Source organism: Molossus molossus, unplaced genomic scaffold (assembly GCF_014108415.1).
Source record: "Molossus molossus isolate mMolMol1 unplaced genomic scaffold, mMolMol1.p scaffold_m16_p_31, whole genome shotgun sequence".
Classification (NCBI taxonomy): domain Eukaryota; kingdom Metazoa; phylum Chordata; class Mammalia; order Chiroptera; family Molossidae; genus Molossus; species Molossus molossus.
The window spans coordinates 267,485-295,286 of record NW_023425368.1 but is presented as its reverse complement, the minus strand read 5'-3'; the positions used below and the strand labels follow the sequence as shown (position 1 = coordinate 295,286).

General features: G+C 61.8%; 1 protein-coding gene across 1 annotated transcript in view; it reads right to left on the bottom strand.

Moving 5' to 3' along the window:
* KCNQ1 (potassium voltage-gated channel subfamily Q member 1) overlaps positions 1 to 27,802 on the bottom strand; it is a 283,407-nt gene that overhangs the window by 62,432 nt on the left and 193,173 nt on the right. Inside the window, exon 12 of the mRNA XM_036281174.1 lies at positions 4,454 to 4,529. Within this exon, the coding sequence (XP_036137067.1) occupies positions 4,454 to 4,529 (76 nt within the window). The remainder of the gene's footprint in view (positions 1 to 4,453; positions 4,530 to 27,802) is intronic.

The window sequence follows — 27,802 nt, the reverse complement described above, 5'->3', positions numbered from 1 at the left end:
GCCGGGAGGGCACCGCGTGCAGCCCCCGCCTGCCCGGGCCCCCAGCCGACCCTCAGCACACTGGCTGGCAGGTGCGCCCACTGTTCTCAGGTAGGGAGGTGGCCCACCGTGCACCCTTCCCAGGCGGCCTCCAGGCTGGGCTGAGGTGACCCGTGACAGCTGTGGTTCAGGGCCTGCTCTGGGTGCAGGCCGGCTGGGGCGCCGAGGCTGCCAGGGCAGAGGGATGGTTGCACCGCAGCCTGGGGCACCCAGGCCGGGCATCAGCTCTGAGCCTGTAAGTGTGCCCGGGGCTCAGGCGGCATCAGAAGCCACAGCAGCGGGAGGGGTCTTCCCGTGACGTCGGTGAAGCCTCGAGCCCCGTCCACGGCCTCTTTCCGAGAGCTGGTGGGCCGAGGGGCCAGCCCAGGCCGCAGCAGGCCGGCCAAGCAGGAGCTGACGGCCCAGGAGGCCCTTCACCCACCCACGCGCACAGGCCCCGGCGACGTGGGAACACACACCACTCTGCCTGCCGGCTGCGGGGTGCAGGGGGTGGTCCCCAAGCACTGGCAAGCAGAAGGGGTGACCGGCTCTTGCTGGGAAGTGCAGAGGGCCTGCCAGGCCTGTTGGACAGCTGGGCAGAGCAGGGGCCAGGCCAGCCTGGGCAGAGGATAAGAGGGAGCAGGTGCCAACTGCGGGTCAGGACCGGGTCTCTGGGGACAGTCTCCTGGCCCGCCTGAGGCTCACTTTCCCGGGGCTGCACCCCAGGGACTGGGCGACCCTTGTCTGAGGTGTGGCCACTGCTGCCGTCCAGAGAGATGGGGTGCCCCCAGATCTCTGGGACCTTCTGACATGCCCAGGGGCACTGGCAGTGTGGCAGAGTTCTCCCAGCCCCCAGCGGTGTGCTGGACCCCAGGAATCCAAGGCAGGGCAGAGGCCTTCTCCCTCCCAGGGGTGCGGTCCCACAAGACCCGCAGGCAGGCCCCTCAGACCCGGGCACTTCTCTGGGCCCTGAATTCACGATCCTGAGACTGGGGGCTGGGCTGGAGCCGGCCTTCCCCACATCACAGCCGTGCCCGACAGAGGGACCTGCACCACCCGGCCTCACTAAGGCCCATCCTGGGGGCACAGGGCAGGATGCAGTGGGACATTAGGCAGCCTTCCCGGCTCCCCACACACCCTCAGCCTCAGGACAGTCACACACAGCACTGAGGTACGTGCTAGCGATAGAAGACCCCAGCTGGCCCACTGCGGGTTAGGGAAGAGCCTCGCTCCTCCTGGGAGATGGGGTGCTGACCTCCCCCCCTCCGTGAGATGGGGTGCTGACCTCCCCCCTCTGTGAGATGGGGTGCTGACCTCCCTCCCTCCGTGAGATGGGGTGCTGACCTCCCTCCCTCCGTGAGATGGGGTGCTGACCTCCCCCCTCCGTGAGATGGGGTGCTGACCTCCCCCCTCCGTGAGATGGGGTGCTGACCTCCCTCCCTCCGTGAGATGGGGTGCTGACCTCCCCCCTCCGTGAGATGGGGTGCTGACCTCCCTCCCTCCGTGAGATGGGGTGCTGACCTCCCCCCTCCGTGAGATGGGGTGCTGACCTCCCTCCTCTGTGAGATGGGGTGCTGACCTCCCCCCTCTGTGAGATGGGGTGCTGACCTCCCTCCCTCTGTGAGATGGGGTGCTGACCTCCTCCCCCTCCGTGAGATGGGGTGCTGACCTCCCCCCCTGTGAGATGGGGTGCTGACCTCCCTCCCTCTGTGAGATGGGGTGCTGACCTCCCTCCCTCCGTGAGATGGGGTGCTGACCTCCCCCCTCTGTGAAATGGGGTGCTGAGCCTGACTTGTGTCCCTCTGCCTCGGGCACTGAGCCCTGTCCCCCTGGCTGGCAGGAGCGGGAAGGAGATACACAGAGTGACCGGTGAGGAAGGTCAGGGCGTCCGGAGCCGGCCCACACGGAAGCGCTGGAGGTGGCTGTGTGGTGGCCGACCGGGTGCGAGCTGCCCCTCCCTGCACACCCAGGTTGGCCCTGGGCCATGCCGGTCAGCCCCCTGAGGGCCAAGGGCTCTGTGAGGCAGGTGGCACCTCCGGGCATGGTGCCATCGGGCGGGTGCAGAGCCCGAGGTGCTGCCGACTGGGCCTGTGCCCAGCGGGTCCTGGTGCTGGGCCCGCAGATGGCCCAGGAGGCCACGGCCACGGCGAGCAGGGGGTGTGGCCTCAGCGTGTGTTGGGGTCCTCTGTGTGTGCAAGTGTGTACAGATGTGCCTGTGAGAGTGAGTGGTGAGTGCGGGCAGGAGTGTGACGGGGCGTGCACATGTGCATGCGTGTGCCTACGTGTGTCCACGCGTGTCTGTCTGCAGGAGCGGAGTGGGGGCCGGTGAGCGGGGCCTTCCCCTCTCGCCTCGTCTAGGGCACAGGCCACGGCAGGGCCGGAGATGCCTGGCTGACCCGGCACGGTGCCCACAGGCTCCGTGAGGCCTCCCCCGGAGCTGACGAGTCCCCCGAGGGTCTGGGCAGCTCTCCTGGAGGCCGCTGACAAGTGGCTGCCCGGGCCCGGCCGGAGAGGGCCGCGGCCTCCTCCCTGGCGGCGGCAGGAGCCCGAGATGAGCCGAGGCCGTGCTGGGCCGTCCACAGACCGACAGTGGCCACGGGCCTTCGAGGAGAACCCAAAGGCGGAGAGGCGCGGGCTCCCCTGCCCAGAATCGGCGGGCCAGCCGGGAGGTGGCCCAGCGGTGGCCCCCCCATGAGTGCAGCCGGAGGCAGAGAGGGGCGCAGACAGGCTGGTGTGGGGAAGGCAGACCCCCAGTGCCCCTCAGCTCCGGCCTTCTGTGGGTACTGCCAGAGCAGCCAGGCCCCGGGCAGGGGAGGCCGGAGACTCCAGATGCCCGCACTCCGGGGCCGTTGGCTCTCCCCCAGAACAGTGCAGGGCGGACCTCCCGGCACCGGCCACGTGTCCTCGTCTGGACAATGAGCAGTCCCAGGCCATGCGGGGCCTCAGCACATTTGCTCATGAAGGGCCTCCCCCCGGGGGTGGGAGCAGGCGGCAGACACCACCAAAGGACCCTGTGTGCAAACTGCCCCTGAGAGGCTGCCGGTGGCCCTGCCGAGGGGGCACATGGCGCTCTGGCCGGCGGGAGGAGCTCAGTGCTGGGAGGGCCTCGCCTGCCAAGGGCTGCCCTCGGGACGGGCCTGTGGAGGGCACTGCCCGGCCTGCCGTGGGCGCGGCCTGCGTGAGGCACGCATGCTGTGGTCTCGTGCCAACCCCTCGGGCTCCTGTTCGGGGTCTGTGTCAGAACGCTCCACCGAGTCTGGCTCTGTGGCCGGGTGGGTGGGCCCTGCTGGGGCGGCACATGAACCACAGCCAGGGGCAATCGGTAGCCTGGCACGGAAGGCGAGGCCTGGAGCAGGGGACACTCCGGGACGTGCAAGTCACCCCAACCTTCCCAGCTCAGTGGGACCAGCCCAGGGTCTGGCTCTAACCTCTGGGAGAACCTGAGCCCAGCTCACAGGAGCTCACTCGTTTTAAAAATTGTTTTTCTTTTTTATTGATTTTAGAGAGAAAGGAAGAGAGAGGGGGGGAGAGAGAGAGAAACATCGATGAGAGAGAACATCGACTGGCCGCCTCCTGCATGCCCCCCACTGGGGATCGGGCCCACAACCTGGGCATGTGCCCTGACCGGGAGTCGAACCGGCGACCTCTTGGTGCAGGGTCGATGCTCAACCACTGAGCCACACCGGCCGGGCAGAGCTCACTCTTTAAAGGCACCCGTGGCCAAGCCTTCTGGAAAGAGAATGACCACCCTGAGGGGCCCTGCTCCTGTCTGCCGACCCTCAGAGCGAGGGCTGAGCCGGGCCCCCATCCTTGGACCAAGCACCGTCCCCAAAGCAGCAGTGGGGCTGAGGTTGCCCCTAACTGGCCTCCTCGGGGGCCTCAGGCGCAGGGCCAAGGGGCTGCCGCGGGGTACCCCCCCCCCCAGAAGGAAGTGTTGACAGTGAACAGAAGCCCACGGGCCCGGCTCACTCAGTCAAGGAGACCCGCCTCTCTGTCAAGGTGGGCACCGCTGGGGGCGCAGAGCGGGGCCACCTCGCCTCTCTGTCGTCCTCACACAGGGTGGGAGGGGGCAGCAAGAACTCTGAGCCGGCACAGGACAGGGCTCTGGGGCCTGGGGGACCCCAATTCCGGCCCAGGTGACGCAGGCTTGGACCTTGTCTGAGTCCTGCCCTCCCATCAGTCAGGGAGGGGTCAGTGAGCCCCCGAGGCTCTGCACCGGTCCCTGGCTCTGAGGACTGGACCTTAGGGGCCGGGACAGATCAGGGGTGTGGTCTTCCAGGGGTCTGCTGGTGGGGATGGGTAACGAAGCCATCCCAGGGTGTCTGATGGGTGGGGGGCAGGTGTCGGATGTGGCAGGAACGGAGAACTCAGCCTCCACCGTGGGCAGGAGAGGGGCTTGCCCGGGTGTGGGCAGGAGGGTCCGCGCAGGACTCACCTGGAACTTCTTCTTGGCCACGAAGTACTGCATGCGCCGGACGACCTTGATGGTGGCCCGATGGTGCTCCCGCAGCCTGCTCGGAGACAGAGGGGAGGTGTCAGTGGTCGCCCTGGGCTGGGGGCTGGGCCCCTCCCACGTGTGCCCTGTGGCCCGGGGGCCTTGCAGAGACGGAGAACGCTGGACCTCACGGCGTGGAGATCTTCACGGCCCTGGGGTGGTGGGGGCTGAGAGGCCGCGGGAGAGGCTTTAATTAGCAGGGTGGGACCCTGCTTTGCTTGTCGCTCAGACGTGGGGCAGGAGCTGGGGCCCCGGGTTCGCCGTGGCTGTCCCCTACCTCACAGCCGGGGCCCGGGTTCGCCGGGGCTGTCCCCTACCTCACAGCCAGGGCCCGGGTTCACCGGGGCTGTCCCCTACCTCACAGCTGGGGCCCGGGTTCGCCGGGGCTGTCCCCTACCTCACAGCAGAGCTACAACTTGGGCCTTCAGGGTCCAAGTATGATGGGAGGAGGTCAGACAGACGGCGCCCCAGACCCCACAAACGGGCGTGCCCCTGGAAGGCGGAGGGGCTGCGGGACGGTTAGCCGTGGGCAGTTACTGCCTGAGCCACCGTGTGCTGTTTCTCAGGTTCCTTCTGGAAACATCGCCAACAAAGACAACACCGTCAGTGAGAGGCATTTGCACAGAAGGAAGACGGGAAGGAAGTCCTGCCCACAGACTCAGCGGGGACCCTGCCTTGATGCTGACGTCGTCCCGACCGAACCCGCTGCGCACACCAGCACCCCTCAGACAGCGAGCACGAGCCCCGTGAGCACCCTCCCGGGGGCCGAGAGCCCAGAAGGGGAGACACAGGCCCGTGAGCCACCCCGGGGCCGCTGTCCTCGTCCTCGGAGCTTGTGTGGGCATACAGGCCAGAGGGGAACAGGCCCCCCGGCCGGTGAGATAAGAGGGGAGTCCAGGGTACAGACATCCGGGATTTGAAGAGACAAGAGTGGGGGACCACAGCGAAGGGAGCCCCTCCCCTGCAACTCCCCCGAGGCATTTGTGAATTAAGGTGCACAGGTGTGGGGTGAGATTTCAGTAAACTCGGCAAAAGAAGCTGCTGGGACAGCAAAACGCTGAGCAGAGAACACCACAGACTCATGTCACCGAGAAGAATTGGGGTTTAGACTCTACCAAGGGGGAGCTTTCACTGGAGTTCCCCGTCGCCTGAGTCACCTCAGTCCCTGCCTTCTACACACCCGAGGAAAACCACGCTACCTCTGGGAGACGGTACATGGAGCCCCTGCATTCCCTCAACCCTCAAAAGACCGAAAACCAAGGGGGAAAACAGACCCTGGGAACAGACCCAGAGATGTGGACGACTCCATGCCTTCAGGGGAGAGATGGCTTCCCAGTCCTTGAACCTGGGGTGACCTTGAGCCTTCCTGAGAAGGGCAGGACACAGGGAAGCCCCCTGGAGCTGGTTGGAGAGGCCAGGTGGAGAAGCGGGTGCCCTGGCCAGGCGTCGGCACCAGCGCAGACACGTGGGCACAGCCTTCTGGACCGTCCCGCCCTGATCAGCCACCAGACTCCTGCAGCGGTGTGACGCACCCCATGCCAAGCCAGCGGAACCACCTCCCACATGGCTGACACTCGGAACCACGAGCAAGGGCAAAGGTTGGTGTGAGGCCACCAAAGTTGGGTATGGTTTGCTTCACAGCAATAGACAGAAAAAGAAAGTATGCTTCCCACGTGGGGTACTGGCCCTGGCTGGTGTGGCGAAGTGGTTAGAGCGTTGAGCTGCAGACCTAAGGGTCACAGGTTCGATTCCTGGTCAAGGGCACGTACCTGGTTTGCAGGTTCAATCCCCAGCACCTGTCGGGGTTGTGTGGGAGGCAACCAGTCAATGTGTCTCTCTCACATAGATGTTTCTCTCTCTCTCCCTCTCTCCCTTCTATTCTATCTAAAAATCTACCCTCAGGTGAGGATTTAAAAAAAAGATGGGTGAAGTCCTTTGCAGGTCCCCTCTTGGAGAGACAGGGTCCATTTCCATGCTAGTGAGAGTGGACCAAGAGATGTTCTAGCACCCCCCCCCCACCCCCCGAATGCACTGCCCAGTGGACACGTCTGGACAGGGCTGACAGCCGTGGGGAGGGGAGCCTCCGCCCAGCCCACAGCCCCAACGCGTCGGAGATACGAGGCTAGCTGAGACCACCGTCCACACCAACTGCCACATGCTGAGCCCAAGGAAGACCACCCAGACGAGCAGCCCACGGTGCTGACCCGTAGACTCCAAAGCAAGTGCATGATTACTTCACAGTTGGTTTTTTTTATCCTCCCCCAAGAATATTTTTCCTTTTTTTCAAACAGAGTGGGAGGGAAGGAGAGAAAGAGGTGGAAACATGGACATGAGAGAGACACGTCCATCGGCTGCCTCCAGCACGACCCCAACCAGGGCCGGGGTTCTAATGCAACCGAGGTAGGTTCGGTTGACCAGAATCGAACCCATGACTCTGGCCTGTGGGCCGACACTCTAACCCCGCGCTGAACCAGCCAGCACTGCTTTGGAGATTTTTGGTGAGGTTTTAAATAACCACGGCACGCAGGTTCAAGGAAAACGATGAAAAGAGGGACAATTTCACCGGAGAAATAAAACCTCTATGAAAAACTGAAAGAGAAAAGAACTTCCAGACCACAAAGGTCATCATGGAAATTAAGAACGCAGCAGGCGGACCGGAGAGCAGAGGCGGCGGGCAGAAGGGAACCGGTACACCGGCGGGACCAGCCACGTGGGGGGCGGAGTGAAAGCGAATGCAGTGCTCCCGTGAGATACGGTGCAACGTTCTAACACTCGGGAAACCTCGGCAGGAGCGTGGACATGCTGGAGAACAGCTACTTCTGAAGACTTGGGGGCTGGTAACTTTCCACACGTGATGGAAGACATCAGGCCACAAATTCCAGCCCCTCTGTGGACCCACGCTGGAGAGACAACAGGGACGCCGCCCCGGGCCACCAGAGGGACACTGCTGAAGACCAAAGGCACCGGAAATGTCCCCGGAGCGGCGAAGGAAGGAGGGGGATGATGACAACATGATCCTGATGGCTGACTTGTCAACAGAGACGATGAAAGCCAGATGACATCTTTAAAGTGGTCAAGGAAAATTATCAACTTAGCATTCTATACCCATCAAATGCGTCCTTATAAATAAAGGTGTAAGTGAGAAAAGCCAGACACAGAACAGATCTCGTGTGGTTCCACTCCGTGAGGTCCCTGGAAGAGTCAGAGCCATGGAGACAGAAAGGAGGATGGTGGGGGCCAGGGGCTGGGGAGGGAGTGTTTAATGGGGACAGTGTCAGCCAGGGAAGGTGGAAAGTTCTGGAGGTGATGGTGCTGAGGGCCGCACCCCCCCGTGAATGCGCTCAGTGCCACTGAGCTGTGCACTTAGGATGGTGGAGCCGGACACTGCACCACACACTAACAGGAAGGTGAAGCCCAAACCAGACCTCACTTCCAGGGGAGCGGCCTTGAGCGATGACTTGGGGGCCTCCCCAGGCAAGGAGCAGGACCCCAGAAGGAAGCCAGGAAATACAGGGCGGGGCTGGGAACACAGGGAAGGACAGACTGATGAGAGAGTTTCGTGAGGTTTAAGTATTCCTGGAGATGGAGGGGGAGGGACATCTCGTCATTTAAAAAGTGGGCAGCCCAGCTGGGGTGGCCCCGTCGGGTGAGTGCCGTCCTGTGCACCAAAAGGTTGCCGGATCGATTCCCGGTCAGGGCGCACACCTGGGCCTGGGTTGCGGGTTTGATCCTCAGTTGGGAAGCATATGGAAGGCAACCGATTGCTGTTTCTCTCTCACGTGGATGTTTCTCTCTCTCTCCCCCTCTCCCCTCTCTAAGCACGTCCTCAGGTTAGGGTTAAAACAACAGCGGGCAATTTGACAGAAAGCTATTCTAACCCTGCATGCACCTAAAGGCACACACACACGCGTGAGCTAAAACACGCGATAAGAATCACGCAAGGCAGAGGGGGAAGTGAAGTTACCCAGGTGTAAGTGCCGTGTATTGTCAGGACGGTGGTGAAAGCGTCCACCTGAGGTCGACGTGAATGGGTCCAGGATATATTTTATACTCTCCAGGCAACCACTGAAGGGACAACCAAAGGCTGGAGACTCAACAGACTCATGGGGGGTCAACGCTGACTAGTAACAACACCTGATCAATCCGGGATATATTTTATACTCTCCAGGCAACCACTGAAGGGACAACCAAAGGCTGGAGACTCAACAGACTCATGGAGGGTCAACGCTGAATAGTAACAACACCTGATCAATCCGGGATATATTTTATAATCTCCAGGCAACCACTGAAGGGACAATCAAAGGCTGGAGACTCAACAGACTCATGCAGGGTCAACGCTGACTAGTAACAACACCTGATCAATCCGGGAGACGCAGGGAAGGAGATACACAGGAAGCGCCGGACGGAATGAGAACCAGGCGTAAGCCCGTAGATTGCACGCGTTTCAAAGGGACTGAACGTCCCGATTAAAAGGCCAAGGTGCTCAGGCAGAATTAAAATGGACTCGATGTTGCTTACAAATCTCCGTTAAAATACATAGATATAGACACCGGACCGCGAAGGGAGAGAAACAGCCATATCCTGGCGCAGCCGAGAGAAAGTGGGCGGAGGTGAATGGACCCCAGACTTCAAGCAGTAAGAATTTAGAGGTACCAAGGGATCCTCCGTGTAAGACGGGGCCCACGTTTGGCGGGAAGAGATCCATTCTCAACCCGTATGCGCCTGCAAACAGAACTTCAGAACACACAAAGCAAAACCCAGCGGAACTAAAAGGCAAGAGGACAGCTCCAGGCTAGTAGCAGAGCAGAGCGAGCAAAACCCCAACAGGAGAAACGCCAACACCGTGAGCGCAAGGCAGCCCGATCGGCCCTCACAGACCGCGGCTCCGTGACCGAGCACACGCAGCTTTCCACGGGCACACGGAGCCTGCCCCCGAGGGGCCCTCGCTGGGCCTTCAGAGCCGGCTCGCAGGACTTCCCAAGAAATCCAGTCGTGTGTTTGTTCCCTGACCACAGTGAGATGAAGCTGGAAATCAAGACAGACAAAGATAACCAGGAAACCCCTTATGTTTTGGAAATTAATCTGAGTAACTCAAGGGCGAAAGATGACCTCTAACGAGAATTGGGAAATGTTTTTATTTGAATAAAAATAAAAAGGCCACGTATGAAGATGTACAGTGAGGTGACGCTTGGGGTACCATCCAGTGCTTAGAGGACAATTCATGACCTTCAATGCCTGTCTTAGAGAAGAGAGGCTGACATCTGTCTCCAGAAGCTAAAACAATAGCAAATTAACCCCAAACATTGTAGGCAAGAGATACTAAAGACAAGAGTATGATTCAATGGAATAAAAAATGTACATTACATTAAGAAAAATCAACAAAGCCAAACTTCTATTCTCCGAAGAGACTAGTAAAATTGATACACTTTTAGCAAGATTCGCTGGGGGCCACACGAAGGGCCAGCGTCAGGAATTAGAAATTGTGCATCGTTACAGACCTAGAGATATTTTAAAAAATCTATTCAGAGGATATTATGTACAAAACTAATTTTTATAGTTTAGGTAAAATAGAGTGATGACTTAAAACACAATACGTAAAAGGAGACGCAAAAAGAAAGATAAAAGAAATCCAAATTGCCCACTATTAATGAAATAAATTAAATCTGGAATGTTACCCATCTTCCCCCACACACGAAAGCCTTTCATCGAGAGGACTTCCCCAGTAGGTTCTTCTAAATGCTTACGGCAGACACAACACCAAGTAGCCCCACGTTTTGGGAGGATTTCTATGAGTCGGCACAACCTTGATATCAGAACTCGGCGAGGGTATTTCACGAAGCAGCGTCACGGGCCAGTCTCTCTCACGAGCGGGAGGTAAAACCCGGCCCCCCAAAGCGGCCACTGCACCCGGCGCCGCAGAGCAGGACTCGGACGTGCTGCCGTCGGACCCCGTTAGGCAAGGTTGGTTTAACATCTGAAGACGCCGTCTGCATCGTTCACCACATCAACAGAGTCAGTGAGGAAAAACATATAATCAACTCCAAAGATGCAGAAAAGCATGTGATAAAACTCAAGACCCACTTGTAATTAAAAACACAACCCTGCGGGAACAGGGACGCGGAGGGAACTCGGCGATGTACAGTAACAAACACCGAACAGAAAAAGTGCAACCCTACACCAGCGCCACGCCTGCCGCTGAAATACCAAACACCTTCCTCCCGAGGGGGGGGCGGGGCGGGGTACCTGCTCTCACCATTTCTATCCAACGGCGCCCCGACCGTCTCAGCCGGGGCGCTGAGGGCAGAACACGGAAGCAGAAGACAGCATGATCGGGCAGGGAAAGCAAAACAGAACTAGGCAAAGGACATACATAGTCACAGATGTCAAGAATCCTTAAGAATCTTCAGAGAGACGACCCTATTGTTAAATGAATTCAAAACACCGGCTTTTAGAGACAATGCACAGCCCTGGCCAGTTTGGCTCAGCGGTTAGAGCATCGGCCTGCAGTCCGGAGAGACCCGGGTTCGGTTCCCGCTAAGGGCACGTACTTCGGTTGCAGTTTGTCCCCGACCCTGGTTGGTCGTGCGGGTGGTAGCCACTCGATGTGTCCCTTCACGTCGATGTTTCTCACTCTCTCTCCCTTCCTCTCTATCCCTCCCATTCTATCTGTACAAAAAATGGAAAAATATCCTCAGGTGAGGATAAAAAAAAAAAAAATAGAGACAATGCACAAACATCAGTTGCATTTCTACAGGCTAGCAGCAAACCCGTGGACATGAAGTCTTGAGATGCCAATCGCCACAGCAATCCCACACCACCATGGCCCACGACTGAAGTGAGTGAGTCTGACACACCGGTGGCCGGAGCCTGGGAAAGCCAACCTGAATGGGGGGTGTAATCTGTGCACAAATTGGGAGACGGGCTAGCTGCAAGATGCTCATCTGGAGGACTGAATGATTCCCATCGATGCCGAAGCGCTTCCATTTCTGTTTTGGCGGTTTTCAAGCGGATTCTCAAGTCACCGTGAAACGGCAGAGAGCCGGGGATCACCAAGACGACGTCGGGGGTCGGCTGAGTTAGAGGACTCCCCTGGACAGAGTCGAAGGGTCCCGCCGAGCGCCGGTGACTCCCGCACGGTGCCACATCCATGTAGCACTCCACCACCTCGGTAACACGGGCCTCGGGTAGGTGCCCGCGGCATGGACGGAATGCAACGGCCGGGAGCCAGACACAGGTGTGGTCACTAGGTTTGTGATCAAGGCGCCGTCTCAGTCCAGTGGGGGAAGGAATGTCCTTTTCAGTGAACGGTCCTGGGCCAATGTGGACGTCCCTGCCGCACGGAGAGAGCACGGGAGAATGTGTCGGTGCCCTGCAGAGGCTGAGGCTTCACGGCCCACACACGAGAAGCACCTCCGGTAGAAGAAGGGTCTGCTGACCGGCCTTCCCTGGAGGGAAGCCCGCCTGTCTGTCAAAAGACATCATCCCGAGAACGTTACACCGAACGTCACAGGAGACGGCGGTTTCTGTGTCGCACGGGTGTTCGTAAAAACCAGCTGCCGTGTCCCTTAAGACCCGTGGCTTTGCCACAAACAAACCAGAGCCCCGTTTGTCAGAAGCCTCTCGAGACGAGCAGCTTCTAGCTCTTGGGGAGAGGCGGCTCCCGCCGAGCCCGGCGTCGGCCACTGTTGAGTGTGGGACGGACGGGGTGATCTTCAGAGAGAGCCGGAGCCCCGCCCCCCGCGCTGCCTGAACGGGGCCCCACCTGCGCAAGGTACTTGGGCTGGGTCTGCTTCCCCACCTCTGCGCCTACCTGCGCATACCTGTCCGGGCACCCAGGCCTGGGCACACCTGCTCACCTGGGCACACCTGTGCTCCTGCCGCACGCCCGTGCACTCGGCCAAGGCCACCTGCCCACACTCGGACCCCAGTAACGGCCCTCTGCCCAGTGCTCATCCACGCTCGGACCCTGCCAGACGCGCGAGCCCTGCCCTGGCCGCCTGGACTCCTGGTGCCTGCACGTGTCTGTGGTGGGTGCCCGGTGGCAGCCAAAGGAATACGTCACCAGGGAAGGGCCCTCCGTGCCGCCTGGGGCTCCAGCTGGGGAAGAAGCCCCGGCAACGTCCAGGTGCTTCTTGTGCCCTCGTGGGGCTATGACAGTCATGACCCCGCCCTGGCACGGCCACCGAGCCCAGCCAGTCCCCCACCGCCCGGCAGGCCTGCAGAGGGCTGCCCAGGTGGGAGAGGGCCCTGTTCTGACGGGGGCCAGGGACCTTCCTGGGGACACTGGGGGGAAGGACTGGCCATCTCCTGGGACAGCTCGGGTGTGGGCCTGTGTGAAGACGGCAGCTGAGGCGCACGGGGCCTCCGTCCCCCTCAAACATCTTCCAACCCCTGCACGGTGAGGGGGCCATGCCTGGGCCCGACCAAGGGGTCAGTCTCAAAGGCCGCAGGGGAGAGGAGGCTGGCCGGCTGGGCCTGGGGCCCGGGCATGGCTGCGTCTCCTGCCCTGTGGTCCGACAGCACAGCAGAAACAGGAGGAGGGTGGGCAGCTCCGTGGGACCCCGGCCGGAGGGGACCCCAGCCGGAGGGGACCCCAGCCTCGCCTGGGCATTAGGCTCTGCCTGTCGGGTGTGGGCAGCTGGGTGGGGACAGGCATGGCCCAAGGGAGGTACGGCAGCCGGTCTCTGGAACCTGCTCCTCACCCCAGCAGCTGACCTGGGGACTGTCCTAGGAGAGGGGTACGGGGAGGGTGTGCAGACCCCTGGAGCCCCAGGAAACGGCAGGCCGTGTGTGCTTGGGGCCAGGTGCGGGCTCTGGCAGGAAGGCAGGGTGACTCCTTCTCGGGTCTGGGGAAGCGGAGCCTGTGCCCTGGCCTCCCTGCTGGCCACCGCGCTGTGTGAGCTCTGTCCCTCGGACGGCCAGTGTCACTGTCCTGCCCCGGCTCAGGCTCCCGGCGTGGAGGCAGGGCGTGGCCAGTGTCCCCCAGCTCGGCCTGGCTGCTGGAGACTTGATGCTCCGCTGTCTTCCCTCCCCGTCCTCCTGGAGCAGCTGTCGCCTGCGGCTCTAGTACGAGCTGGGGGCACATTCTGCGGCGGCGCCAGGTAAGCTGTTCAGATAGGACTAGGCCCTTGCAGGCTGTGGACTGTACTAACCTGATAATTCACCCACCCGCCCTGCCCGCACAGCCCACCGGCTACCAGTAAACACAGCCTAGGACAGGCTGGGACATGTAACCGCCTGGCCCTGCAGGGTCTGAGGAGCCACCACACTCCAAGGACAGGTGTAGCCACTGGCTACTAGACACCATGCTTGGCTCCTGCTGACCTGAACTAAATCTCGGTGGCCCCAGGGTGACCAGCGTGGCTACAGGGTCTGGCTGGAGCTGCTGGGGGGGAGGTCCAGCCCAGGACAGATGGGGCTGGCTGCTGTGGCCCCCCTGCCACCACCACCCTTGTCCACAAACCCCCGCCACGCCACAGCCACGCTCACACCCACGCCCACTGGTGGATCCCCTGCAGGCCGCAGCCCTCCCTCACCTCCTTCCCTGGCCAGAGCCCACCCCTGTTCAAGTCTGGCGGTTCCCCACTGTCCTGGCACCGGGCGCACCCACCGCTGGCCGCCGTGACAGGACCGCCACGTAGTTCACGTCCCGCGCAGGGGCTAAGGCTGCACGACCCACGCTCCTCCCCACATCCAGCTCCGTGTGGGCCCTGCGCGGAGCCAGGACGCGGAGCAGAGGACCAGCCCCTCGTGCCGGGGCGGGGAGGCCTGGAGCCTGCTCCCCTCTGCAGGGGCGGAGGGGCCCCGGGCTCCGCCTGGCTGGGGAGCTGGACCAGAGCAGGTTAGGACGGACCCCCTCACGCACTCAGAGTGACCATGGGAATTACGTTGGGAGCTGGGAGCTGGGCTCAGCACAGCGTGGAACGAAGCCACCCTCTCCCCGGGGGGCAGCTCACGGCGGCCGGAAACGCTGCCAGTGGGTCTCACGTCTCTTCATTCCGTCCCGGCCCTGCCCGGGCTACTCCTTCGGCCCAGGCTCTCGTTCAGGACCCCTCGGGCCGCCTTCCGAGGCCCACTCCTGCAGCACAGGAAGCGAGGGTCCGCTGGGCGCTGGTGGCTGTCCGTCCACGGGCACACAGCCTGGATCCAGAGAGCACGGACCGCTCCAATGCACAGTCTCCGAAGAAGAGACACGAACGGCCGGTCAGCCCGTGGACAGACGCTGAGGGTCGCGAGTCCTGAAGGAAACTTGAGGCAGAACCACGTCACGCCCACGGGGATGGCTGCCACGGGGCGGGAAGAGGCATTGGCAAGAACGGGGCTTCTGGTGGGGAAACGGGGCGGCCACTGGTGGAAAATGGTCTGACGACTCCTGAGAATGAGGACCACAGAGGGGCCACGTGGCCCGGCAGGAGGTGGGCACCCACTGGAGCGCGTCCGTGAGCGCTCACAGTGGTCTAAAGGCGGAGCCGAGCGAGTGCCCACCAGCCAACGACCGACCAACGCGTGGTACGTGGCTTGACAGACTGCCACGGAGCCACGAGAAGGGACGAAGCTCTGACTCGCACGACGACGGGGGAGGCTGGACAGATCGTGCTCAGGAAAGCGGGCGGCCCCAAGGCCAGCAGCGCAGGGCCCCGTTATAGGAAGGGTTCTGAACAGGCAAATCCCGAGAGACAAGAAGTAGGTCAGCGCTGGCCTGGGGCAGAGGGCAGGGGCGAACGAGGGGGGGGGGTGGCTGCTAATGGGGGCAGGACGGTGACAGGAAGCAGGCGAGAGGTGGCCCTGATGCCAGGGGTGGAGACCCCTGCGCTGTGACTGGGTCCTCTCCTGCGTGCTGTCCCCCATTCCTCCAGAGAGCCCGGGGCAGGAGATGGGGGCTGGGAGGAGGGCCTGAGAGAACCTGACACCGACGCGCAGGCTGGGCCTCAGCTGATTCCAGCACATTCCTTGACGGTGGAGCCCCATGAGCTGAGGCCCCAGAGCACCGGGCAGCCTGAGGTCTCAGTAACGAGGACATGGCCTTGGAGGGTCACAGAGCCCAGGAGAGCTGTCTCCGCCCTGGGCTTGAGATCACGGGGCCAGGCTCTGGCCCCCGGGCGTGGGGACAGGGGTCCTCGTGCCCAGCGGGCAGGCAGGCGGTGGCCTGGGCATAGCAGCTCAGGGGGCCGCGAAGAAACGCATCTTTGTCTGGGCTCCGTCCCGGGGAGGGGCTGGGCGAGGGTCGGGGTGTGAGCAGCGGCTGGGGTCCCCCTTTAGAGCCGGAGGAGATTGGGAGGATGGTTGTTGCAGGCTGTCAGCCCTCATTAAGTCCAGGGAACGGGAGTTGGCCCGCTTCCAGCCGCTCGAGAGAAGCCCAGGGAAACGTTTCAGCGACAGAGCCGGGGTCCCCTTTCACAGCCCCGGGGGGTCAGGAGCTGTCAGAACCAGCCCGGCTGAAATGACTTACTGGGAACTTGTTGATTAAAACAAGGGAGAGAAAACCCTGAACATCTAAGGATTACTGGGCTTCTTATTGATTTTCTACAAAAGTACACACTTCCTTCCAAGCCTGTGAGTTATACACCAACCTGGTCCCCGGCCCGCCTGCTCGGGCCTCAGGGGCCGGCCACTCGGTCCCTGGGCAGGAGGGGAGGGTGGGAGCTGAGGAGCAGAGAACACCCACTGGGGAGCCCTGGGACTCGGAAGCGGGAAGGCGCTGCCGGACGCCCTGGGCACCTGAGGAAGGACGGAGCTGGCCACGTAGAGCCCCACCCTGCCCCGGGGGCCCTTCGTGCTCTCTGAGCAGAGACCTGGCAAGCCCCCCCTGAGGTTCTGGGGGACCTTCCTAGCCCGATGGCTTCTGCTGTGGGCGCAGCCGGTGGGGTTCCTGCACCAGGGGCCGGGGCCAAGCCCTTTCTGGGACACTGAAGTATCCCATGGCCTCTCCTCCCCCACAGATTCCTCAACCTGCCAGGCCCCTCCCCAGCCCAGCTGCAGCCCAGCCCGTGACCACGGCCCCAGGGCCAAGAGCTCCTCTTTCCCCAGAGACCCTGCCTCTGCCCCTCTGGGCACCCACCTCTCCTCGCTCGCACCCCTTCAGTCCAGCCTGTGCCCTTTAAGGCTGTGACGGCCCCTGTCTTCGCTCGCAGGTGGGAAGCCGGGCAGTGTGCCCTTGCTCACAGGGGTGCGGAGCCCCGACTCTGGCCCCGGCCCGGCCCAAACCCGCACAGGGAGCTGACTCCAGGTTCCTCCCGTCCTCCTGTTTGTCTGTCCCCTGCTGGGGCCTCAAACATGTCCTCACTCCCTGGTCTCTCCGTCTTGTACCCTGAGCCCCTGGGGCTTCAGGTTGAGTGTGGGGTTGTTTTGTTCTTGCAGAGCCTGAACCCCTGAAAAGCATGGCCTCCACCGACTCTTCCTGCCGGGCTGCCGGGGGGACAGGCCCCCAAGTCAGGGATGAAGGAGAAGACTGGAGGGTCCTTCCTCTCAAAGCCCCATTCACACTAACCGAGGGGTCACTGGGCTGCTTTTGACATGTCCAAGGTTGTGGGGACGGCCTGTACGCTTTCCCCTTGCCCAGGGGCCTTGTCCTGTCCGGCTAATACACATTTGACAAAGCACAGAGGGTGGAGCTGGCCCTTGGTCCACAGTACTCAAGGGCAAGTTGACAACTGCAAAGGGGAGGAGGGTGCTCCTGGGTGGGGGTGCCCCTGCACACCCAGCCATCAGATGAGAGGTGGGCCCGGGCCCCTGGGTGCCGCTCCCCTGGGTGGGGGTGCCCCTGCACACCCAGCCATCAGATGAGAGGTGGGCCCGGGCCCCTGGGTGCCGCTCCCCTGGGTGGGGGTGCCCCTGCACACCCAGCCATCAGATGAGAGGTGGGCCCGGGCCCCTGGGTGCCGCCCCCTGGGTGGATCACCGCCCTGATGTTCACAGTGAAGGTGAGCAAGGCCCAGTGTGTCCTTCTCTGGTGACAAATCACCCTGAGGCGGGGGGGGGGGGACGTCGGCTCAGGGCCCTGCTGTTGCAGGGATAGAGGCAGGAGTGAGCTGGGCCCCGTGTGCTGAGACCAGGCCTGGTGTGAGCGGTGGGATCCCCATAGTGGGTCCTCCGTGGCCATGTACGCCTCATCTGCACTCTCTGGGCCTCAGTTTCCCCACCTGTCCATAGGGAGGGGGCAGAGACCCCACCTTGCAGGTGGCCGGGGGCTCCCGCCCTCCAGCTCAGCTCTGGCCTTAGATCTCTGTCTAGCCCTCCCTGCCAGCCTCGCCCCCTGGGGCCCAGACTCCACCTGGCTTCTAGCCTGGCCCCCAACTCAGCTGGAGGGAGGGTCATCAGGGCAGCCCCTCTGGGGGCCCTCACACAGGAGCACCTGGGGGAAGCACCTGGTAGGGCCCAAAGCTACACAGCTCATGCTACCCTGGGTCCCTCAGGCGGGCGACCCCCCATCCTGGACTGGCGCCGCCCGGGTGGGCATGGGTGGGCCTGCGGGCTTGGCCAGCTTTCCCGAGTGGCTCCCCCACCCCCAGGCTCAGTCTGGGGACACGGGAGACTGCGCTGTCCCAGACTTCCTCAGGGGGCCAGGGTTCGGATGTGTTCCTTCTTGTCGGGTTCAGGGACTCCCCGGAGGACATCCTGGTGTCAGGAGTGAAGGGTAGCCTCCCACCCAGCGCACGGCCGAGGGAGGGGGAGACCAGATGCTGCTCAGGGCACCCTGGGCCGAGCGCTGGGGACCTCTCCCTGGGCGGGGCGCGGCCGCCGAGGGTCGCATGGACACCCCGGCGGTCTCTCTCCTGCCTGGGATGGCCTCCCAGGCCTGGCCAGCCCGCCTGCCCTGCACACCCTGTTCCCAGTCTCCAGGACCCCGACCCGGCCCTGGAAACCTGCTCGCTCCCCCCCACTCTGCCCCCGCACCCCCTGCCCACGTGCGCCCCCTCCGGCCGCCGGCGCTGCAGCAGGAAGCCCGCGCGAAGGTCCGCACTGCCCAAAGCCGAGCCCCTTCCGCCGGAGCGCGGGGGGCCCGGCACGTTTCTCGAGGGCCCCTTCTCACGCTGCATTCCCGGCGTCTGACACACAGCTAGTGCCCGGCAACGGGAACCCACCCGCAGGTGCCAGGCGGCGCCAGGCCGGGACGACAGGGCGCTAGCTGCCCCGGGGAGGGGCTGGCGGCTGCGGCCGGCCTGCTGGCCGAGGGGCAGGGCGCCGGGCAAGGCTCTCGGGGTCCAGCCCCCGCCCCCGCCTCCCCCCGAAAAGGAGAGGTTAATAAACCAATTACTTTGGGCAACGAAGCAAAATAAGTCCCATTAAAGTAATTAGCGTCCTTGCACTGCCCCGTTGGGGAGACTAATAAACTGGGGCTTTGTCACCATCCGGTCATTTTTTTCTGAGGCGTTTCTTCATCCGCATCCAACTGCACAGTTTAAGGCTCTGGCGCTACTTTTAAGACGGGCTCAATGCCAGACTAATTAGATTTGCGTTTCCACCGTGGGCCGGGCTCAGCGCGGATGTGCCCGATGAAAGAGGCCGGAGGACCCCGGGGGCCCTGGGGACAGCACCCGCCTTTGAGAAGGGGCCGTGTGTGGGTTCCCACGTCTGGCCTGACACTGTCTGCCGCCCAGCTTCCCACCCGGGACCCGGGGCGCAGCTCCGAGCCGCCGCCCCAGGCCTCATTCTCCAGGGGTCCCTTCCTGGATCTGCCCTCCCTGCGCTCGGGGTGGAGTGGGAGACCCAGGGCCCCAGAGTCCAACGCCGGTGGGTCCTAGGGATGGACGACATGGACGGCGGACAAGGGCAGTTGTGGGGGAAAGTGACCGGAGCTGCCTGGCCTGCGATCGGGGCCAGCCTCCCGGGATGGGTCATGTCGGCGTGAGTAGGGTACCCCTGGGTTCTCCCCAAACCCACAACCCCAGTCCAATCTTGACATGAACCCCAGCAGAGCGCGTCCGGTCTCCTCAAAACTGTCCCAGTCAACAAAACAGTCCGTGTCTGAGAAACCGCCCCAGCCCAGGGGCCTAAGGGGACGTGAGGACTCAGTGACGTGGGGTCCTGGGGGTCCTAGGACGGGGTCCTGGTGGTCTGAACCAGGGGCATGAATGCTAGTTAAGAAGGTACCAGCGCCGGTTGGGGGTTAGGACAAAGGCGTTATCCTGGTGTAAGAGGTTGACAGCTGGGTCACCGTGTAAGGGGGCTCTCGGCACGGCCTCCGTGACAGGTCGGCCATTCTAAAGCTGTTCCCAAACCTCCCGTCCTTGCCCCTGTCCCTGACCCCCATGTAATGGGCACCATTACCTGGGCCCGGCTTCTACTGAAGGACCCCAGGAACTCAGGCGGTGCCAGGACCAGGCAGGGCTGGCAGAATAAGCGCCCAAAGAGATGGGAGAGCCGCAGTCAACTTGAGGGACGGCGCACCGTGTGTGCGCTTGGGGAGCACGGAGCGAGACCTTGGCCGCGTCAGCTGGGTCGCGGCGCTGTCTCAGAAATGCAAGTCCTCCAAGTGGGGCACCACCCGAGGTGGGAAGCAACAGCAGTGTGTGTGTGTGGGGGTGTGTGTGGAGAAATGCCAAGGACAAGGTTAGACCAGACTGGCCCTGAATCCCAGGACGTGGAATGTGTCATTTTTTGTGGATCCTCACCCAAGGATATTTTTTCCATTGATTTTTTTTTGAGATAGCATGGGAGGGGGGAGAGAGAGAGAGAGAGAGAGAGCACAAATCATTGATGGGAGAGAGTCACATCAATTGTTTCCCTCCCACACTACCCTGACCAGGGCCAGGGATCCAACCTGCAACCCAGGTACGTGCCCTTGACCGGAGAGCGAACCCTGGCTCTCGCTCTAACCGCTGAGCCGCAGCGGCCAGGGCCAGGACGTGGAACTTGGACGAGAGCGTGGTTCAGCCCACTCTGCCTGGGCAGTTTGGAAAGTGGCCGTAGGCGGTGCACGGATGGTTATGTGCAGCTGGGTGCCGGTAAGGGGACCGTCTGAACATTGTCTCTTGGATGACATGTAAGTTCTGTGCGTCAGAACCATTCTTCTTTTGTTCTGGTTTGTTCCCACCATTAAAAGGTGAAAGACCATTCTCAGCTCCTGAGTCACGCACACCTGGGTGGAGGGCCCCCTGAGTCACGCACACCTGGGTGGGGGGCCCCTGAGTCACACACAGCTGGGTGGGGGGACCCCTGGGTCAGGCACACCTGGGTGGGGGGCCACCTGGGTTATGCACACCTGGGTAGGGGGGCCCTGAGTCACGCACAGCTGGGTAGAGGGGCACCTGGGTCATGCACACCTGGGTGGGGCACGGTTCTCAACCCCTGGAGAAGACGCCCGAGGCAGACAGGCCTCCGCAGCCTGACTTGTGGAGAAGCCTGTCTCTGGGGGAGGCGCACAGGCCCAGCAGAGATTTCAATCTAGGTTCTGATCAAGTGATGAAAGGCAGACCAGAAACTGCAGAAATAACAAAGATAACAGTATTGTGTACATCTCGGATCAGTAACCTTGAAGACCCAGATAAAATGAATTCCTAGAACTAGATAAAATGTCAGAATTGATGTTGGAAGAAACAGAGGATTTGCATAAGTATGCGTTTCAGAAATGGAAAACGTAATCAGAGGCCGCCTCCAGAAGCCCACGCCTGGGCGAGTGGTAGGTGAGCTCCACCGCGAGTCTGTAAAAGACCCGAAATGGAAGTGCTGACCCTCGACAAGGCGCTCCGGAATATGCTAACGAACAACATTCCCAGCTCATGTCAGCAGGCTGGTGAGTTCGATTCTGAATCCATGCAAGGGAAAGACAAGGCAATGGAAAGAAGGGCCCATTTCACTTAGGAACACAGATGTCAAGACCTAAACAAGTCCGGCCAGTGTGGCTCAGTGGTTGAGCATCAACCCAGGCACCAAGAAGTCACCGGTTCGATTCCCTGTCAGGACACATGCCCAGGTTGTGGGCCCGATCCCCAGTAGGGGGGCACGCAGGAGGCGGCCAGTCGATGTTCTCTCTCGTCGATGTTTCTCTCTCTCTCTCTCACGTCCTCTCTCTCTCAAATCAATAAAGAAAGAAAATAAAAAGACCTAAACAAAACATGAGCTAACCAAACCGAACAGTATATTAAAGAAAGAAATACAAATCAGGACCACCACCGGGAATGCACAGACGGTTTGACACCTGGGATCCACCAAGGGAACTCTCCCTGCAAGGGGACAGGACATCATCAGCCCCATCAGAGCCCAACGCATTTGATCGGGGTCAAAGCTTCTATCATAAAAAATGGAATCATCAGAGCATAGGAACAGGAAGCAACTTCCTCAACTTGGCTGTTTATAGACCAAAAACCTACAGTAAACCGTCCAATGAATGGAGAAACTTTTAGTGCATTTTCAGTCAGACCTGCAATGAGATAAGGACGCCCATGACCTGACACTATTGAACGTGGTCCCAAAGATTTCTATTTGCTGCAAAAGAAAAGAAACAGGTGTGAGGATGGCGAGAAAAAAGGCAAAACATGTCTTTATTTGCAGCTGATAAGATCACCTACTGAGAAAACCAGCGAGGTCAACAGATCAATTATTAGAACTGATAAAAATAAAAATGCAGCCCAGCTGCCGAATGGATCAACCAGCTCCAGCCACTGGAATTCCTTTCTTCTAGCAACACGGGCCTGGGAAAAGCAGGTCCTCACGTAGCGCCGGAGAGGACGTGTTCTCTGGGAACAGGCGAGCAGCCCGTATCGCAGCCTCCAAGGGCACCCCGCCGCCGCCGGCCCCCCAGGACGACGCCCTGTCTGTGCACAGGCGTCCAGGCTACTCCGACAGAGGTTTCCGTTTTCCCAGATGCAATCTGCAAGTTCAAGGCCATCCGGAGCCAACTTGCCACTAAATGAAGGAACTCAGTCCACTTGCAGTAAAGCTGACACAGGAAAACACTTTCTAGGCAGATACGCCGAACTCAAACAGGGTGACACGTGGGGACGTGGGCTCGGGTGCCCTGCTGGCAAGGATGCCTACTTGCAAGCCGGGGCCGCAGGTCTGCATGGTGCTGGCGTGGCCTCCAGCCAGCAGGCCACTGGTGTGGACCGGAGGCCAGTGGCACCCCCTGTCCACCTGAGAAGAGCCGACCACTCAGATACCGTCACCAACCCCGGGACAGGCCGGGAGGCTAGTGAAACAGGAAGACGAGGGTGAATTCTCACTCAGCACACAAAGGTGACCCTGGAGGGGCCAAATGCACCGGGTACATCACGGTTCCGGGTTTCCCGCAGGGAAGGACACTGTCTGGCTAGCCAGGCTGCCATGTCCCTGCCATCGGGTGTCCTAGCCAGAACCTCACGTCTCTTCATTGAAATTCTCTTTCCCTGTTGTTTTCCCTACAAACTCTGTGGCTGGGGATTTTGTCTTTTTTTGTTGATTTTTTTGTATCTTCAGGGCCTAGGGTGGTGCCCGGTCCACGGGGGTCAGGGAACAGTAGTGAGTGAGTGAAGTGATGAAGGCAGGCATGGATGCAGACGCACACATGTGCACACACATATACACACACACGCACATGCTCACACACACGCTCACGCACGCATGCCAGTTCTACGGCGGGGGCCACTTCCAACCAGTCGCAGCCACCCCTGGCCTCAGGTGGGGCCAGAAACGGACGCCTCTCGGACCCCTGCCGGCGGCAGTGCTCACCGGGACGGGCGTGAGCGAGACATGTGCCCTGCGGGAACGCTGCTGCCCAGGACACACCCCAGCTGGTTGGCCCATTGGTGCCAGCACCCCTAGAACCTCCTCTCCTCTGAGCCCCACACTTGTGCTCACAGTGGGGTGTCGCCCCCTGTTCAGGCAGAAACGCTGAGTGGACCAAGGGCACTCTAAGCAGGCAGGACGAAAGCCACAGCTCTGGGTTGGGTCCCCAGAGGCCACCCAGGTGTAGAACTTTCCAGAATGTTCACTCCAGCACAGATCCTGAATCCTGGGTCCCTCCGTGTCCCTTTCCCGGCTTCCTCCCGGCACCCCTAGGCTCCAGAGAGAAGTCTTTCAGTGACTAGGGCAAGGGGAAGACAGACGGACACACTCAACAGTCACAGGTTTTCCTGGTCCCCCGGGGACCCCGAGTTCCAACCAAACAGACCCCACCGCCTGAGCTCCTTCTGAGCCTGGGTGCCAAGGCTCCTGGTTTAGGGGAACGGGGTGTGTCCTGGGAGGGAGGAGACGCAGGCTGGTGTCCTAGGCCCCACGGAGGGGCACGCTCAGGGCCCAGGCCGGGTCCGGGAGGCTGGGTGGGTGAGAACCGAGAACCGCAGCGGCAGGCCCCGCCCCCAGACCTGCTCTGGGTCCTGTGCAGACTCCTGAGTCACCTGCCCTGAAGCATCCTGCTCTGCCAGACCGACCAGCCGAGGGAACATTCCCTTCCCCAGGCCATGCGGGGACCAAACAGGCCTCAGAGGCCACTGCAAGGGACAGGGGGCCCGGAATGCTGGGCGCTTGGGTGGTGAGCAGGCGGAATTCGTGGCCCTCACCGTACCCCAGCGCTCCCCTGCCTAAGCCTGCAGCGCGAAGGCCTGTCCGCCCCGCCACGCCCGAAAGCAGCTAGGATTCCCAGGCGGCTCCTCCACGGTGGGGACACGCGGCCCTCGCGGGCTCCGGGGAGACGCCCTGCACACCTCGCCCGGCGGCTCCCCGCAGCCATCGGCGGTGTGCCCCGGGTGGACCTGAGCCGGGTCTGTCCGGAGCTGCCCGCCCCGTCGCACGGCAGCGGGAGTCCATGTCCGAAAGCCCAGTCTCCCTGCGTGCGTGAACTTCCACGGGCCACTCGCGACCACGTGCCGCCAGGGCTCAGGTGGCTGAGCAGGGTGTCCACACCACAGGTCACCGCACTTTTTTTAAGTCGCTAAAACAATAATTATTGTATTCTATTATAGGACACGTTCTATGTATGACATACTTTCTACGTATTTGTTATACATAATCGAAGCGAATCCTTTAATTAATCATTGTTATTGCTACCATAATAAGATGATTTCACACAGAATAGAACCCATTGGAATAGAGGACGTCACAGCACATGGTGCGTGTGTGTGTGTGTGTGTCTGTGTGTGGTGTGTGTCCAGGACGTCGGAAGAGGAGTCCTGCGTCTGGGTTGTGGCCTGTGTTCCAGGCACTTCCAAGAGGCAGCAGGGAGTGGCCCTGAGTGGACAGGGCAGTTAGTATGGTGCCAGCTCCGGCTGCCTGGGCATGGGGGGCAGACGCAGAACCCTATGGCCTAGTTGTGCAGACCCGGGAGTCGGGCACCAGGAGGCCAGGCAGGGCTGCCCTCCTCCAGGGGACGTAGCCGGGCAGGGCCGTGGCGGGGTCCTCTCTCCGCCCGCTCACGTCTGTCTTTGGACGCTGAGAGACGGCTGTCGGGGAGGTCAGGCAGAGTGACCGCAGGCCCAGGCTCGGGCGTGAGTGCTGCCAGGACCAGGGTTACGTCCAAGCCCAGAGTCGGCTGGGGAGGGAGCAGACAGGGGGCCTGGAGGGCAAGGGGGTCGAATGCTGCTTCAAAAGGAGTGGAGAAGGACGCCCCTTGGCACCCCGACCTCCCCGCAGACAAACTCAGTGCCAGTGTGGCGTGGGCGGCCCGGGGGCACGGATGTGTTATAGGTTACACCGGTTGGCTCCTGGTGACTGTCATGAACGTCCCTGTCCTTGTCCAAGTACATGACTCAGGTCAGTCTCCAAGTTCAAGTTCCCCTCTCGGTGACCTGCCTCTACTTTGATGCTTATCGAGGCCTGTGTGGGCCAGCAGCCTCGCAAAGAATTTGCTGAAAATTCGAGAATTCCCCCTCAGGGTCTGGGGAGAGAGCACAGCCCTGGGTCTGAGGAAAGGACACACTGTCCTGGGGTCCTGACGGCTGGCCTGCGACCTGGACCTTCAGGGGCCCCAGCCCAGTCTCGCGCCGCTCCCCGCCCCCACCCGCGGCCTCGCGCGGGCTCCCCGCTCCTGGGCCGGGCTCCTTGCCGGGCGCGCTCTTTGCTTTCCTTGGCCTGCGTCTCCTCGGCAGCCTGCGAGGAGGCCCTGGCCTGGCAGCCCAGAGCCTGGGGGAGGGGCGAGGCCAGGGGAGGCCTCCTTCCCCCCCCCCCCCCCCCGGCTCTGCTTGCAAAGCTCCCGAGGGTCAGCGGGACGGAGCTGGACAAACATGGAACGTCCTCGGCCCCAGAAAACCGAATTAGTCAGCAGCCGCCACAGCACTCCTGCCCCGGACTGATTCACCTTGAAGCGTGAGCTGCCCAAGGGGCGGCGGGGCCGGCCCCCGCACCAGCAGGCAGCCGAGTCCTTCCTGGGAGGGGCGCCACGGGCTCCTTGCCGGGCCCCACAGGGGAGGGGGCCGCTGCAGCAGGGTGCCCTGGCCAGAGGGCCGTGGCCGCCTAGACAGGCTGCACGAGGCAGGCCAGGCCCAGCTCCTCTGCGCGGCCCCCTCCCGCGAGCCCCTGCCCCTGTGGTTCTGCCCACCTCGTGGGGCTGATTCCAGCCAGCGTGGCCTGGGGTCTGAGCCGCTGACCGCTGGGAGAGCCTGGGGGCAGCAGCTCTGGGGGAAACCCCCGCCGGCCCCAGGGAGGGGAAGCCCACTCCGCTTCTGCCTCTGAACGCAGAGCGCCCAGGAGCGCCACAGTGCCCAGCAGACTGGCCCTCGGCAGTCAGCGCTGACGGGCAGCTGGGATCGGGGAATTCTGGGAGCTTACAAAGTGGCCAGGAGCGCCCCGGCCGGGGTGGCTCAGCGGTTAGAGCGTCGGCCTGCGGTCCAGAGAGTCCCGGGTTCGGTTCCTGCTAAGGGCACGTACCTCGGTTGCAGTTTGTCCCCGGCCCCGGTTGGGTTGTGCCGGTGGCAGCCACTCGATGTGTCTCTCTCACATCCATGTTTCTCTCTCTCTCTTTCCCCCTCTCCCTCCCGCTCTATCTGAAGATAAATGCAAAAATGTCCTCGGTGAGGATAAAATAAACAAACAAAAACAGAAACAACAAAGTGGTCAGGGGGCACTATGGGGCGTAGGGGTGCAACGGGGGGTTTGGGGGCTCTTGCAGGCAGCAACCAGCCGTGGCCCTGCGGAGAGAGGAAATAGACTCTCCCAGGAGAGCCAAGGGTCCCCAACCCCAGCTATCCCTTTGAGGAAGCCAGAGTGTCCCCAGCCCAGTGCCTGCACTCACAGTGACAGAATGAAATGACCGCTGCAGGCAAGTGGTGGCAGGAAGTTCTGGAATGTTCCATCAGTAACAGAGGGGCTAAAAAGAGGAGGACAGAGACTCAGATAGAGGTCTGGGCTGGGGCTGGAGGAGACCAAATTGGGAGGGCCGGGGTCTGGCGGAGGGCAGGCTACCCCCCAACTCCACCAGCTCTCGGGGACCTGTCCTGGCCTCAAGACCCACCCTCCCACACCCTGGTCTGAAGCCACCTAAGGGTCCCTTTAATTCTCATCTGAGGCAGCACAGAGGTGGCCTGTGGGGGGGTGCAGGGAGACACAGGGGGCCCTACCCACCCAGGACACCATTGTGAGCAGAACAATGGCCCCCAAAGATGCCCACATTCCGGCCCCTGGGACCCAGGACTCTATTTGGCCACACAGCACAGGGGAGACAGATCGCGACGGAATGGAGATCATGAGCAGGTGACCTGGAGGTGGCAAAGCCCCCGGACGACCTGAGGGGCCCATAAGGGGCCCCCAGGCACAGAGCTGCCCACCAGGCTCAGACTTCAAAGGCAGCATACGCTGTCCCCGGGGGCCACACCCAGCGCCTCCCCACATCTGTCACTGTGCCATGTCTGTGAACACCTGGGCCACTGTTTACCTAGTGCTTTTCCTCAGTGGACGTTCACCTGAGCCCGCTGGAAAGTAGGGACCTCAGCAAACGGCGGTTGTCCACACGCCCAGTAAAGAGAGAATCTGCTGAATTCGTCCGTTTCCCACGCCATCCAGCCGGGGGGGCAGCGGTGTGCTCCCCGGGGCCCCGGTCACGCTCGCTGTTTAGGGGGTTCCCCCAGGCACCTTTCCCAGAGAGACATACCATCTCACAGCAGGAGAGAGAATCATGTCTGGGGGTCCTTGTGGCTTTAACGCAAGCCGGGGTCACACTGGCCCACCAGGCTCTGTCCCTGACTGATTTCCCTGTGCTGAGGCCGAGGGGGCGCTGGGCCCAGGGCAGCGGCCTGGACGCCTGGGGGGCTTCCTGCTGGCCAGCGCCCCTGGGGCTCCCTCGGCATGCCCACACCTCAGACCCCTCGTGCTTAGTGGCCAGACCCCACCTTGAGGAAGCCTCTGGGCTCAGCCCACAGAGGCTGGCCGCCCAGGCCCCTCCTC